Source organism: Somniosus microcephalus, chromosome 25 (assembly GCF_052327205.1).
Source record: "Somniosus microcephalus isolate GS21.2 chromosome 25, FLI_Smic_1.0, whole genome shotgun sequence".
Taxonomy (NCBI): Eukaryota; Metazoa; Chordata; class Chondrichthyes; order Squaliformes; family Somniosidae; genus Somniosus; species Somniosus microcephalus.
The window spans coordinates 39371362-39387725 of record NC_141011.1 but is presented as its reverse complement, the minus strand read 5'-3'; the positions used below and the strand labels follow the sequence as shown (position 1 = coordinate 39387725).

General features: G+C 46.8%; 1 protein-coding gene across 2 annotated transcripts in view; it reads left to right on the top strand.

Moving 5' to 3' along the window:
- The window catches only part of LOC147100718 (1-phosphatidylinositol 4,5-bisphosphate phosphodiesterase eta-2-like), a 156240-nt gene that overhangs the window by 126560 nt on the left and 13316 nt on the right, over nucleotides 1-16364 (top strand). For both annotated transcript variants that reach the window (XM_085967248.1, XM_085967247.1), the window contains 3 exons: nucleotides 296-380; nucleotides 1828-1974; nucleotides 3120-3199. In XM_085967248.1, coding sequence (XP_085823374.1) covers nucleotides 296-380; nucleotides 1828-1974; nucleotides 3120-3199 — 312 coding nt within the window. The remainder of the gene's footprint in view (nucleotides 1-295; nucleotides 381-1827; nucleotides 1975-3119; nucleotides 3200-16364) is intronic.

Sequence of the window (16364 nt, the reverse complement as noted above, 5' to 3'; positions counted from 1 at the left end):
GGGTGGTCGGTGGGGCGGGGGGTGGACGGTGGGGTGGACGGTGGATGCGGTGGGGGGGGTCGGTGGGGCAGGGGGTGGTCGGTGGGGTGGTCAGTGGGGCGGGGGGTGGACGGTGGGGTGGGCGGGGGGTGCGGTGGGGCGGGGGTTATTTACTGGGCGGTAGGGTGGGGAGTGTACCAGGATGGCCTATTTTATACCATTGCTGAAAGTTAAACTTACCCCCTGTGTGTGTGAACGGGGCTGAACTAACGGCTGGAAGCATAATCCATGCTCTCCCATTTCTGTTGTTCTGTAGATAATCGACCCGTTTGTGGAGGTTGAAATAATCGGCGTGGCTGTCGATTGCTTCAAGGAGCAGACCAGGGTGGTGGATGACAACGGTAAGGGAAGCAGACTGTGGCCCTGACAGGGAGCCCCCAGGTGGTGCAGTGCGGAGCGGGATTCTACCCTGGCGACGCGGGGGGTGGGGCGGTCTTCTAGCGATACCGTTAGTTTGGGCAGTCGAGATCCAGATGTTGTGCTTGCTGCAAACTGGGGCTGGGCTCAGTAATTTCACTTACACCAAGTGTGCAAATTTTAATTTGTCTTTAGCTTGGCTGACTTGGTAAAGGTGGTTCGTAACTGAGTCACAGCAAGTAGGAAGATCTCAGGCACCAGTCTGTGCTGAGGAGGGGATTTCGCCTCTTGATTTGTGTGTGTGCCGACATCGAGTGAGGACAGGGTCGGGCTTCTCTGTAGTGCCCTTCCACAGTTGAATAGCCACATGTGGCATTCAGTACAGATGTTTGCCACCTAGGAGGGGCATGAGCTTGGCTTGAAATTTCTGCTTTCATCATCTGCTAATTCTCACCAGCTATTTCTCTCGGGGGTTTTTAAAATCCACTTACAGGTTTTAAGTCATTTACCTGACGGTTTACTCCCAGAGCCGAGGGCCAACTGAGTGTGGGGGGGATCGGTCTGTTGCTAATGCCGCTTGGAATCAGCCTGCCACTAGGTGGCACCAAGCCCCAGAGCATTGGTCAGCAAAGGAAAATCCAGCTGGAATTCACTGGCAGGGTGGCACCTAGCTTCTCGAAGGGATGGTCTGCTGGCGGGCATTCTCCCTCTTGGCAGCCGAGATAAGGACCCGAGTGAACAATTCAGTCATCCTGCTCTGCCAGCCTTATCCAAAGGGTGTAGAATATGTGTCAGGATTCTGCGTCCGATTATATGGGGAGCTGTTGTTGTCGCCTTAATGACTCCTTGGCATCTCCTGAAATCTAATTGGAAAGAAAGACTTGTATAGCACCTTTGACCACCTCAGGACGTCCCAAAGCACTTTACAGGCAATTTTGAAGTGCAGTCACTGTTGTAATGTAGAAAACGTGGCAGCCAATTAGCAAGGTCTCACAAACAGCAATGTGATTGTGACCAGATAATTGGCTTTAGTGATGTTGGTTGAGGGATTAATATCGGCCAGGACACCGCGGAGAACTCCCCAGCTCCTCTTCGAATCGTGGCCATGAGATCTTTCGCGTCCACCTTAAGGGCAGACGGGGCCTCGGGATTAACGTCTCATCCGAAAGGCGGCACCTCCGACAGTGCAGCACTCCCTCAGTACTGCACTGGGAGGGTCAGCCTAGATTACGCGCTCAAGTCTCTGGAGTGGGGACTTAAACCCACGACCTTCTGACTCGGAGGCGAGAGTGCTGCCCACTGAGCCACGGCTGACACTCGAGATATTCCAAAAGAACTGTGTGGTTGCCGGTGAACCTGCCCTTTGTCGATGGGCTGGCTGAGAGCTCATTTTTGCACATCTAACATGGCGGCGTTGTCATGTGATTGCAGGGTTTAACCCAATGTGGGAGGAAACACTGGTGTTCACTCTGAACATGCCCGAACTCGCTCTTGTCCGCTTCCTGGTCTGGGACCATGATCCAATTGGTCGGGATTATATTGGCCAAAGAACGTTGGCGTTTACCAGCATGATGCCTGGTAAGTGAGAGCGTGCCGCGGTGCCTCAGTAAAGATGCTCAATTATTGGTTCTTTATACGGTGAATCGTACAATGTTGTCAAGTGAGTTAGTCTAATGGTGTTCATGCTTTATACAGAAGGGCCTGCTCTGAGCTAGTAATGGGGCTTGGGGACAAGGAATATTGGTGTGTACTGTAGGTTTGTGCCATAGCAACAGCAACAACATCAACGCTTTTTGTTGCCTCGCCTTGTACAGCGCCTTTAACATAGAACAAATCCACCCCAAGGTGCTTCACAGCAGTGTAAGGAAAAGATGGCCGTTGAGCCAAAGAAGGAGATATTAGGAGGGGTGACAACGAGCGATTTAAGGAGGGACTTCAGGCAGGTGCCGAGGGATTTAGGGAGGGAATTCCAGAGCATGGGGCCTAGGTGACTGAAAGCACGGCCGCTAACGGTGGGGGGTCGGAGGGGGAGGGGGCATGGCATCACAAGGAAGCACGAGGGTCCAGAGACAGAGGATTGGAGGGTTTTGGGACGGGAAATTATAGGGTTGGAGGAGGCTACAGAGATGGGGAAGGGCGAGGCCATGGAGGGATTTAAACACAAGGATGAGAGTTTTAAATTTGAGGTGTTGGTGGATTGGGAACCAATGTAGGTCAGCAATGATAGGGATGATGGGGAGCGGGATTTGATGCGGGAGTTTGCGGAGGATGGAAGGTCATCTAAGAGAGTTTTTGAATAGTCGAATTTGGAGGGAACAGGCATGGACGAGCGTTTCAGCAACAGGTGGCCTGAGGCGGGGCGGAGACTGGCAATGTTACGGAGGTGGAAGTAGTTGGTCTTTGAGTTGGAGAGGATATGAGTGCGAACTCGGTTCAGGGTTGAATAGGACGCCAAGTTGCAAATGGTCTTAAACAGTGGCCAGGGAGAGGAATGGAATCGGTGGCTAGGGAATGGGATTTGTGATGGAGGTCGAACAATGGCTTCAGTCTTCCCAATGTTTACCTGGAGGAAATTGCAGCCCAAAGCCACAAGCCCTAATCCAGCTTCCTACCCAGTCCAGTTTTTGGGGCGGGGGTAGACAGAAACTCTGCTCACACCCCTTCACGCACCATCCTAAGAATGATGGCTGTGAGGTTAACCCCATTTCCTTCCCTCTTTTCAGGTTATCGGCATGTGTACCTGGAGGGGATAGAGGAGGCCTCCATCTTTGTTCATGTAGCTGTCAATGACATCAGTGGTAAGGTAAGTGCATCTCGTCGTCTCGTGGACATGCTACAGGCTGTAAAACTTTCCCCTCTTCTCTTTTGTAGCTACGAGTTGGTACTTGGGTAAGATGTTCGGTTCGCGCCTCTTTGGAAGGAAAGTGAGCCTGATTCAGTTGTCGTTTGCCTCTAGCTCTATAAACGGCCTTTTATTGCGGTGATGTTTTGGTAATTCAGTAGCTGGCACTTTTTGTCATTCTTTCCTGTAACTGAGTCGCATCCCAGTAGAGATGGAGAGGGGAGAGGGTGTAAAAGAGAGAGAGTAGATGAGAGTTAACCCATTTCAGTGAAGATTTGGGAGGAAGAGAGAGAGATGTTGCCTTTAACTCTTAACCCATTCAGTGCTGGTCAGTCATTGTGCTAATCCCATTATGTTTCTCTGTTCAGTAAATCAAAATATCAAACTTGTCTCAGCTATATTCAGGTGCAGATGGAAACCCCAGTTACATGCTCATTTTTTAAAATGTCTTTGATTATTTAATTGGATGCTGTGTTCCTTTTAAAATTATTTAGGGCTGCAGAGATCCATCTTTCAAAGAAAACTATTTGGGATCAATCCTGAGCTAGCTTCAGTTAGCTGTGTGTGGATTCACTACCTGGACCTGTCAATGGGTGGCCACATCTCTATGTTCTAGAAGACATTTGGACAGATTACCCCCTCCCCAGATGTTCCAGAAGACCTTTGGCCGGTGACCCCTTTGTGTTCCAGAAGACCTTTGGCCGGTTACCCCTTTGTGTTCTAGAAGACCTTTGGGCAGATTACCCCCTTCTGTGTTCTAGAAGATTTTTGGCCAGTTACCCCTTGTGTTCCAGAATACCTTTAGCCAGTTACCCCTTTGTGTTCTAGAAGACATTTGGGCAGATTACTCCCTCTGTGTTCTGGAAGATTTTTGGCTCGTTACCCCTCTATGTTCTAGAAGACCTTTGGCTCGTTACCCCTCTATGTTCTAGAAGACTCTTGGCTGGTTGCCCCTCTGTGTTCTAGAATACTTTTGTCTGGTTACCCCTCTATGTTCTAGAAGACCCTTGGCTCGATACCCCTCTATGTTTTAGAAGACTTTTGTCTGTTGCCCCTCTATGTTCTAGAAGACCTTTGGCTTGTTTACCCCTCTATGTTCTAGAAGACTTTTGGCGGATCCAAGACTATTCTAGAGGAGGCTTGGCTGGCCAGCCTCTCGGTTCTAGAAGTGACTTGCTTGGTCGAGTCTACATTCTGGAAGAGCCCCTGGCTGACCACATCTCTGCATTCTAGATGAATCCTGTCACAACACAATTATAGTCATGGATAAGCTTTAAAGGGAAAATGTGGATCATGCATAACTACAAAAATTCTCAGCAACGTTTCTTGAGCTTTCTGAAAGTGTATTTAAGGTCTATAAACTGAACAAGCATTCAGGATGCTGCTTGTTCCAATGCAATGAGCTGCAATTTTGCCAGCAGAAGTGTTTGGAAAATTCTGTCCCCCTCCTTATACTGTAATCTTTGATTGCACCAGACACTGCAAAGCTGGAAGATAACCAGCTACACAATACTCTTGTGTGACTCTACTGAGAATTCAGCAAAACAGGAGAGGTGTTGAATAGTGCTAGTTAAATATGGCATTGAATTTCTCTGCTAAAAATGCCACCCTTTCCAATAAAAATCAGGAAACAGAGTGTTGGGTCTATTTTAATTAAGAGACATCTGCGCTAAAGGAGGCAAGAAATAAGGTGATGATTAAAATCAGTCTCATTCACTCGGCTCTGTCAAAGCAAAAGGCTTACAGACAAGACATCTGGCAGTACCGCAAGTGACAGAAGGACTAGATCTAATCAGTTGCAGGTAATATTTTTGAGACAAATGGAAATTGTTTTATTGATGGTGTGCTCCAAGATTAGAACGCAGCTTTAATCTTCTCCTGCTCAAATGTCCGCGTGTGCCCCTTTGCTTTGTATCCCAGCAGTGAATGCACAAGTCAAATCTGTATTGGACTGACAGTGCCTGAGCTGAATTGAAAATCTGTATCATCTTAGAGCTGGGAAAAATGTCAGAACACATCAAATCGGATGAGGAGCATGCTAACAACCTAGTCCATAAGCAAAGCTGACATCCCTGTTTTGCTGTTTATCATACATCATTCAGGTTGTTAACATTTAAAAACAAGAAATGTTTATCTTTATTTCAGTCCCTGTTCAATTTTTCCAACTGTTCTCCTCGCCCTTTCAGTTTCTCCCATCTGTCTTTTTATTCATTCTCGGGATGTGGGCGTCGCTGGCAAGGCCCAGCATTTATTGCCCGTCCCTAGTTGCCCTCGAGAAGGTGGTGGTGAGCCGCCTTCTTGAACCGCTGCAGTCCGTGTGGTGAAGGTACTCCTACAGTGCTGTTAAGGAGGGAGTTCCAGGATTTTGACCCAGCGACGATGAAGGATCGGCGACATATGTCCAAGTCAGGGTGGTGTGTGACTTGGAGGGGAACTTGGAGGTGATGGTGTTCCCATGCGCCTGCTGCCCTTGTCCTTCGCGATATTGGAGATCGCGGGTTTGGGAGGTGCTGCCGAAGAAGCCTTGGCGAGTTGCTGCTGTGCATCCTGTAGATGGTACACACTGCAGCCACGGTGGAGGGAGTTGATGTTTAGGCTAGTGGATGAGGTACCGATCAAGCGGACTACTTTGTTCTGGATGGTATTGGGCTACTTGATTGTTGTTGCAGCTGCACTTATCCAGGCAAGTATTCTGTACACTGTGTGCTAGATCAGTGCGACCCCTTGTGTGGGGTCTAAGACTCTATCGTTAGAAAGGAGAAGGCTGAGGGGTGACCTGATAGAGGTCTTTAAAATTATGAAGGGGTTCAATAGGGTTGACATAGAGAAGATGTGGGGGAGTCCAAAACTAGGTGTCATCACTATAAGATAGTCACTAATAAATCCAATAGGAATTCAGGAGAAACTTCTTTACTCAGAGAGTGGTGAGAATGTGGAACTCGCTACCACAGGAGTAGTTGAGGTGAATAACATAGATTGATTTAAGGGGAAGCCTGATAAGCAATGAGAAAGGAATAGAAGAAGATGCTGATAGGGTGAGGTGAAGTAGGGTGGGAGGAGGCTCGTGTGGAGCATAAACACCGGCATGGACCAGTTGGGCCGAATGGCCTGTTTCTGTGCTGTACAATCTATGTACAGGTTGAGCCTCCAAAATCCGGAATTCCAGAATCCGGACCCCGGGACGATTGGTGGCAGGGTCATCCGGAATCCGTAAAATGTTCCGGAATCCGGACACTCTGAGGGAGGCTTACCAAAAACCAGAAATATCGCAACCTGGGCTCGGGCGTTTCCAGACTTCGGACATCAGAAACACGTTCTGAAGTCCGGAAAAACATGAAAACCGGCTCGGCCTTGGTCCTGAGGTTGCCAGATTCGGGACGCTCAACCTGTAATTCTATGCAGAGCAGGGAGACCCCTCGAGTTCAGCAAACTACCACCAGAGGTTTCTCTGCCACTATTTTGGTTAATTGCCCAAAATGTATACATGAATGTTCTTGAAGTAACCAGATAATTACCATAGTTAGAAGGAATAGAGGGGATCTCATTGAAACTTATAAAATTCTAACAGGCCTAGACAGACTAGATGCAGGAAGGATGTTCCCGATAGCGGGGGAGTCCAGAACCAGGGGTCACAGTCTAAGGATAAGGAGTAAGTCATTTAGTACTGAGATGAGGAGGAATTCCTTCACCCAGAGAGTGGTGAACCTGTGGAATTCTCTACCACAGAAGGCAGTTGAGGCCAATTCATTAAATATATTCAAGAAGGAGTTAGATATATTTCTTAATGCTAAAGGGATCAAGGGATATGGGGAGAAAGCAGGGACAGGGTACTGAATTTGGATGATCAGCCATGATCTCATTGAATGGCGGAGCAGGCTCGAGGGGCCGAATGGCCTACTCCTGCTCCTATCTTCTATGTTTCTATTCTGCCGTTGATGGTGCTTAGGAAAAGCCTATTCATGCCTAAGGCAGCCTCTAAATCACAGATGCACATTATCACAGGGACATCAGGGCACCCACCCAGATCTGTTAACTGTCAGGTAAGGATTGTCATAGAAAGACTTAGAAAGAAAATAGTTAAACTTCTTAGATTTTTGTAGTATTGTATACTCTTAGACATGCTGCTACTGGTAGAGTAGGATTGTGAGTGAATATATGGGACATTGTGTACATTCATTTAAAGCAAACATATTTTAAGATGCATTGACAGAGTCGTTTTGATTTCTAATTTAGTGCAGAATGCTCCTTTGTGGACATTTCAGAGAGCTTTGCAGTAGAAGGAAGGTTAAATGACACCTTCAATTCTGACAGTCGAGCTTCTCATCAATCTCTCTCTTCTGTTGAGCTTGCCATCACTCTTCTACTTTTAAATGTATTTTTCCATTTTCTGCAATTCTCTCTTACAGGCTGAATTGTTGTCCATGTGTGTATTTCGGGCAATGTCTTTCTTTTGTATGACGTCTAATCTGGGTATGTCCCTATTTGTATACTTAATCATCCTTCAACTCTATCGCCATGCTCAATGGAGAGGTAGCCTAAAGTAGTCTCTGAAGGCTTCTCATTTGTGGAGTTTACTTGGATGTTAAGGAGAATAGGGAGAACTTTCTTGGAAGGGCACAAGGTGTTTGGCCATTATGGGCAAGTACCCAGTACCTTGCCTGGTACAAACCAACGGCCACTTTTCCCAATAGACTGGTTCCATTGGTGTCACACTTGCCTCTGGCTCCGAAGGGTCGTGGGTTCAAGTCCCACTCCAGAGACTTGAGCACATAGTCTAAGCTGACACTCCCAGTCCCAGCGCAGTGCTGAGGGAGCGCTGCCCTTCATTGAAGAAGTTAAACCAAGGCCCCATCTGCCTGTTCTGGTGATTCAGGTGGGTGCCAAAGATTCCAGGTTTTTGGAAAACACCGGGGAGCTCTCCCGATGTTCTGGCCAACATTCCGTGCCCCACCCCATCCCCACAACTGAGACCACTAGAACTAGATTAACTGGCCATTTATTTCATTGATGTTTGTCGGTTCATGCTGTGTCCAAAGTAGCTCTGAGCTTGCTTACATATTAACAGTGATTGCACTATAAAGTAACTCAATGTATGTGAAGCATTTTAAGACATTTCTGAGGGACGTGTTAAGTGGCCATACAAATGCAAGTCCTTTTTACCTATGCCTATCTGGTGCCGCTGTTCCTGGTATAAATATCGGCATGGGTTCAGTACAGGACCCACTATCCCCAGTAGCATTGCCACCTAGCTGCACGCTGAAGATTGGTTTCACAGACAGGTAAGTAGCCTCCAACTCCAATCTGAGTGTCAGTGCAACTTTCAATTAGAACACTAGTGTTATGCCCACCCGAATGTACCAACACCATGCAGGTCCAGTATTGGCACATGCCATTGTCAGTGCTGGTGCAGGTGAGTCCTTATACGCACGGTACGGATGCCATTATTGGTACCACACTAGAGGTGTAGCACCAGATCTCCAATCCTGCTGCATTTTTGGGAAGTAAACTGGATTAAGGTCTACTCCGTAATACCAGTGACTGGCACCCAACAGAATGGGGGAACAGTGAAGCTTGCCCCTGCTTATGCAGAGATGTTTTAAAATGTATTCCCTGTATGGTTTGGTCTATTCATGTCTTGTCAGATTGTTGCGAGTGCTATAGCAGCAATGTTGATGTCCTGTACGCGAGATCTGTTTTCTTACCAACTTTCACTTTGTCTGTTTGTGATTTACAGTGCAACTCTCTCTGTCAAACCTCCACTTTCACACGCTCAGAGTTTTTAGGAGCCCTGAAGCTGCCTCTCCTGACTCAGGGAAGGTGTAGTGAGACCAATCACAAAGCTGCATGCTTCTGTGCTAGTGTCACCATTAGCATCGGTGTTTCTGATTTGCTTTGACACACTACTTTCAACTCATACATGGATTTGAATGTCACCCAGTCCCTCTGTGCTTACCCATCTTAACTGCACTAACCCTCTGACATGCAGGTTCAGGATTTTTATTTTGATATGTACTGTGTACATGTTTTACAATCACAAACGGAGAATGCACTGACAGATCCAGGGTGCGATTGATAACACTAACGGCCAACTTGGTGTTAAGGGCTGACTCTGGAAAAGACAACCTCCTGCCTTGGTCCAACTATATATATCGAAAAGGGCGGCGTCCTGACCTTTGAAATCCCGTTACAGTCCCCAGTCTTCAGTCAGTTCAGCTGCAGGTTCAATGTATGTTTCTTAACATATCCAATCCGACACTTGGGATATTTGTGGTTCTATTTGATTGGCCAAGTCAGACGTGACCTATCCACAGTCTAGGTGACTTCACCCACCCAGTGCCAGTAGCTAAATATAAGCCAAAAGATGATTGACACTCAGGAGAAGCTTAGATCATCCATCAATGTCCGGCAATGATTCTTTGTCACTTGTGGGTCCTTCAACATGATTAATTATAGCAGACTTGTATGGAACCTTGTTCCATTATGGAAAGTAGTATATGTGTGACAACAGGCTGTGTGTGGCTTGAGAGTGTTAAATGTGCCGAGCATTAAATATATTTGTCACTTTTAGGGCACTTTTTAGTCACACTTGGACAGATGTTGGCTGATTCCTCCAACTTTCCTCTAAAAGCCAATCAGTTGTTCTATTCATGTTTTAGGTCACCTGTTTCTTTTGGGGGGGCGGGGGGGGTGGTTTTACATTTCTGCTGATTCCCAATTTGCCTCGGTCCGTTTTTTGAGTTGGCCATGGATTAAAGCAAGAACTCACCCATCTCCCCTCTGGTCTGTAGCCATCAGCAGAGCCCTGGGGCTCACAAGTTCTTGCACCGTCCCTTCACCCACTTTGGTGGCACCCAGGCGGTTGCCATGGCGTTCAGCTCTTGTCCTTGGCCACTACCCAATACAGTGACATTTACCTTTACTGATATCACCGTGCCTCACTCGCTACAGCTGCAACATCAGGGAGAGGAGGTTTTATTAGACAATGGCGGAAAGGGAGATATTATTGCCCCCTACCTGTCCCCATTCCACCCGGTAGTTACCCCCTTTGAAGGTCGGGGTGCGCCTGTATTGACCATCTAGCTTGTCATGGAACCCCCTTGCTCTGGTCTCCAGTACAGAATGTCACTGGGACCACTGCTGCTCGGTGGAGGGAGTCTGTTGTTGGAGGGTGATGTTGGTATATCTCCCCATTGCGACCCTCCAATCCAATCCTTTGATATAAAAACAGAAAATGCTGGAAACACTCAGCAGGTCAGGCAGCATCTGTGGAGAGAGAAACAGAGTTAACGTTTCAGGTCGATGGCCCTTTGATGTTCAGCTTCTGGATTTTAAGCTACACTGAGAACATTTGAGACTAGAAAGAAGTGTGACTGGTCTGATCCCACGTTTTTAATTGGTTAGTCCCTGAAGTAGAAGCCATGGGGCAGAATATTGGACGAGTTCACTGAAAATTGCACAACCAAAATCTTTGGGAAACTATTTCAAAAGCCTACAACCCACCCCCTGGATCTGCCTGTATATATAGATTTTTTTTTTTTAAACATTGCTTTTTAAAAAAAAACATAAACCTCCGGCTCTTGAATCACTGCCCTTTTGATTCAAGAATCAGTGCTTTTTATCGTCTCATAACAGCTTGGTTTTGTTTGGCTACGCCAAAGGTGCTACCACATATTTATTGGACTAACATTAACCGGATTGCCACCAGAACTCATATTGGCTGCACACTCACTTCCACCAAACATATTTCACCTGGACCTAACCATATTTCAATGGGCTACGCCTTTGTTCCTAATCCTAAAGAGTTTCTCCCACCAGCACCCCCCTCCCCCCGCCCCATTCCCTTCCCTTTAACAAGAATTCCATGTCTTCACAGGCTCTTGCAATTATGTGAAGAAACGGGAAATCTAACCAAGGAAAAGTAGCATGGGATTGTAGGAAGAGTAGGACAGAAAGAAATTGGTGGAGATCACTGTAGTCCACAACATACACGGAGGGAATGATGTGATAGGTCTGATGGTTGTGTCTGGGGAAAGGCTGCTTGGATCCTATCATTGGATGTCAAGGCTCTGTTTTCCCAGAGCAGTTGAAAGAATTTGCCAATGATCAAATTGCTAGAGTGCAAGACTCAACAGACTCAGCAATCTTGTAGGAACATTAGGAACAGGAGGAGGCCATTCAGCCCCTCCAGCCTGTTCCGCCAGTTAATTAGATCACGGATGATTTGTACCTCAACTATATTTAGCCGCCTTTGCCCAATACCCCTTGATAACCTTACCTAACAAAAGCCTATCAATCTGAATCTTGAAAGCTCCAATTGTCCCCCAACATCCACAGCCTTTTGGGGGAGGGAATTTCAGATTTTGACTGCCCTATCCAGTCCTTTTAACATTTTAAACACCTCAATCTGATCACCCCTCAATCTTCTAGACTCAAGGGTCGTGTGCTTTCTTTACTTTCTCGCGCCAACCTGCACTACCCACCACTCACCTGTTACGAAGGTATGTGGGTGACTTAATGTCTGACGTGTGCCAGTGCTGTTGTGAAACTGGTCCCAAGGAGATCCAAAGGTGATGGTGGCTGACCCTACCACCTATACTTTATGCCCAGTGGAGAGACACCCGGCCCCGCACAGTATCCTCCTACAGCGACAAGGCTGATGTCAGGAACTCGACTTGTAGACGATCACACGTGCCAGCCCAGGTCCTGCCATCCTGTGCCACAACACATTGGGGCTTGAACGCAATGTTCCAACACATCATCCACACCACAGATTTGGGTAACGACAAATGTTTGGTCTACTGACCTGTCCCAAAGGTGTTTGCGTATTTCATTCTTGTGCGAGAACTGAGCAGTTATAACTATAAGGAAAGGCTCAAGAGGCTGGGCAAAAGAGAAAGCTGAGGGGTGAGCTGATAGAGGTCTTTAAAATGTTGAAGATGTTCGCTAGGATAGACGAAGAGAAGATGCTTCCACTTGTGGGAGAGCCCAGAACTAGGGGTCATAAATACAAGATAGTCACTAATAAATCCAATAAACAATGCAGGAGCAACTTCTTCACCCAGAGAGTGGTTGGAATGTAGGACTTGCTACCACATGGAGTAGTTGAGGCGAATAGCATAGATGCCTTCAAGGGGAAGCTAGATAAATACATGAGGGAGCAAGGAATAGAAGGATACGCTGATGGTATTAGATGAAGTAGGGTGGGAGGAGGCTCGAACCCTACATTGGCACCAACCAGTTGGGCCGAATGGCCTGTTTCTGTGCTGTACATTCTATGTAATTCTATGAGATAGTAAATTGTCAGTGAACTTTATCAGACTACACCAGCACCAAGAGAGCTAGGCTTGGTTTATCAATCCATGTTAGAGAGTTTGTAAAATAAAAAGAAAGTCATCTTTGTTTGATAAATTATTTTCTCTCGTTAATGCACGTTGCCTGGAGCTTAAAGACAGACAATCCCTGAAGCTAGGAATTGTCAGACTATAACTGTTCAGGTGATGTGGTCCTGGAATACTGGGAGCTGGATTCCCTGCTTCCCCCCATTGCCCCACACAAGTTGATCTGTAATTCTAGGTTTCAACTCAAGACTAGGTTTTATCACAAGATGTATAGAATATAAAAAGCCAAGAAGTAATGCTGAGCCTATATAAAACCCTAAGTAACCCTCAGTTAGAGTTAATGTGTGCAGCATTGGGTTCCATGCGTAGGATGATACAATCCAGATTCACTGAGATGCTGCGAAGAAATACAAATACAAAGAAAGACTTGAAAAATTGGCTCTTTTATTCATTAGAATAATGCAGGTTATGGGACAATGTGACAGAAGTGTTTTAAAAATGAAAGTAGGCACAGGGTAGATATAAGCTGACTGTTTCCAGTAGTTTAGGGGTGAGGAACGAGGAGGGCCATAGATAAAAGACTAAATGTAAAATGATTTAAAACAGAGGGCAGGAGAAACTGCTTCACACAATGGGATAGATCTTGACTTCAATAGAAATAATAGTCGGGAGCGATGTAACACAGGCTGCTGACTCGCTACCACCCGTTACACTATCGCACAGAGTCAAGATCTACCTCAGAGTTGTGAGGCTGTGGAATTCACTTGCAGGTTTAGTGGTTGAGGCAGAAATTGTCAACATTCAAGATTAGATTGGATAGGCGGATGAAGGAAAAGGGGGTTAAAGGGATACGGGAAGAGGGCGGGTAAATGTGATTAGAACTATAGGCTGGTGTGGAGGGTAACTGCTGGGATGGACTGGTTGGGCCGAATGGCCTGTTTCTGTGTTGTGTGTATATTGGCCAACGGCTGCGTTCCTGGTCTCAGCCCAAGACATTTGGATGAGACACCAAGCAATGGTTAGATGCTTCCCCTAGAGGAAAACTGAGGCTGAGACAACCTGTCAGCTGACAGTAGAAGCTATTTGCTGCTGAAACCCTTTGTTACCTCCAGACTCGACTAGTCCAACGCTCTCCTGAACCTCCCACTTTGCACCCTCTGTAAACCTGAGTTTATCCAAAACTCTGCTGTCCCAGTGCTCGCTGACCTACATTGGCTCCCGGTCCAGCAACGCCTCGATTTTAAAATTCTCATCCTCATGTTTTCAAATCCCTCCATGGCCTCACCCCCTCCCTAGCTCCGTAACCTCCTCCAGCCCCTCCAGATCTCCGCACTCCTCCAATTCTGACCTCTTGCGCATCCCCGATTTTCATCACTCCACCATTGACGGCCCTGCCTTCGGACATCTAGGTCCTAAACTCTGGAATTCCCTCCCTAAACCTCTCTGCCTCTCTCTCCTCCTTTGAGACGCTCCTTAAAACTCGCCTCTTTGACCAAGCTTTTGGTCACCTGTCCTAATATCTCCTTATGTGGCTTGGTGTCGCATTTTGTTTGATAAAACTCCTGTGAAGCGCTTCGGGACGTTTTACTACATTAAATGCGTGATATAAAGGCAAGTTGTTGTTGCTGCTGTTTGTAGAGTGGAACTAGCAGGGGTCTGCAAGCAGGATATGTGGCTAGTCTCCAGAACGTGGCTGAGAGAGGCCAGAGGAGCTGGGGAAACGCGAAGAATGATTTACAGCTCACCAAAAATTCAAAAAACTCAGCGAAGCCAAACTTTATATCAAGTAGAAGCCAGCAGCAGTCAGAACTTGGCTCTCAGTCAGACAGAAAGCCTATAATACTGGGTCCCATCTCCCATTGTGCTCCCTGTTCCCTTTGCTTCCTCCTTACCCCTTCCTTGGAGTTTCGTAAAGATGTGGAGATTTCAAAAAGGTTTGTATTCATAATATTTTCTTTAGCCCAAGTCATTGACACCAGGCTCTTTGCTACACACTGGGGTTAACTTAGTCTTTGTACGATAGTGTATTTATTAAAATATTAAAATTATCCCATGAGCGTAAAACAATCAACAAGTGAATCCAAAGTACCTCGAAATTGCCAACTCCCGTGGTTCATTTATGCCTCATTTGAATATTGGCATCTAATTAGTCTGGGATACCCTCCTGTTCGCTCTAAGGACCTCCTATTAGACTTCACCACAGACTCTACAATAGTGTCATTGTCCTCGGGAAGAAATATCTGCTTAAGCCAAAATATTTCAATGTTGCATAACGCACTCCTCGGGTGACGGTCTTAATTCATCATCACCTCAAATTGCTCCCGCCAGTGACAGACCTGTAACCTGCGGCAGCTCAGCCTCAGTGTTACACTGCTCAGAATGTTCTCTCTCGCCACAAACCAGGTTTGCATAACAGACTCTATCATTGTACTGCTCAGCATTTTTCACAGTCCAAACATTTCACACACCCGCTGCTCCCTGTACTGAAACCCTAGTGACAGCACTGCTAACAGACAGGCTGGTGTACTATAGACAACTTAAAGGTAACAACAGTATGGGATTAAAAGGTGTGATTGAATATCGTTGATGTGTGTGCTTGTGTGTGCGTGTGTGTATGCATGGTGTGTGTGTTGTTTGTGTGTGCATGTGGTGTTGTGTTTGTGCGTGTGTTTGTGTGTGCGTGTGTTGTTTGTATGTGTGTGGGTGTTGTGTTTGTGCATGTGTTGTGTGTGTGCGCGTGTGTTTGTATGTGGGTGTGTGCGTGCGTGTGTTTGTGCGAGTGTGTGTGCCTGTGTTGGTGTGGGTGTTGTGTTTGTGCATGTGTTGTATGTGTTTTTGTGTGGGTGTGTGTGCGTGTGTTCTTTGTGGGTGTGGTGTGTTGTGTGTGTGCGTTGTGTTTGTGCATGTGTGTTGTGTTTGTGTGGGTGTGTGCGCGTGAGTTTGTGTGTGGGTGTGTGTGCGTGTGTTTGTGGGTGTGGTGGTGTGTGGGTGTGTTGTGTGTGTGCGTTTGTGTGTACGTGTGTTTGTGTGCGTGTGTACGTGCGTTGTGTTTGTGTGGGTGTGTGTGCGTGAGTTGTGTGTTGCGTGTATACCATGTTGACAATCTGTTGCATGATGACTGACTTAATCTGTGGTCTTGCCCAACATTCATTGGGGGTCATTTTTAACTTTGTGCGATAGTGTAAAACGGGCAAAAGCGAGTCAGCAACCAATTATACCTCACACACACTTTGAAGTCAATGGAAATAAAACTGGGGAGAGATATAAAGTGAGCTGCTGACTCGCTGTCACCTGTATTACACCATCGCACTAAGTCACAATTACCCCCATTCTGTCTGTGTTGAGCCAGACAGGATGTGTACACAGATTCTGTTCAATATTCAGCAGGAACCTGGGGGGGGGGGGTGAAATCAGCCAGGCCCCTCTCTATACAGCGACAGTATACATGTTTGGACAGCGGAAGAGCACAGGGTTGGGCTCAGCTGTCAGTACTCTGCTGCCTCTTGTCTGGGCTCACACATAACAATTGGCTGGTTAACTGAGATACCTCGGAGCTGTCGGCAGATGTGGAACAGCATCCCAGCTCTTTCAAAGAGCCGGCACAGGTACGACGGCCCGAATAGCCTCCCTCTGTGCTGTACAAATCTTTGATTCAAAGGACAGGAGGGCGGAAAGCTGGGGGTGGGGGTGAGGGTCTTTAACCAGTTAGAGTGGGAATTTAAGTTAGAAACATAGAAAAATTGGAGCAGGAATAGGCCATTCGGCCCTTCGAGCCTGCTCCACCATTC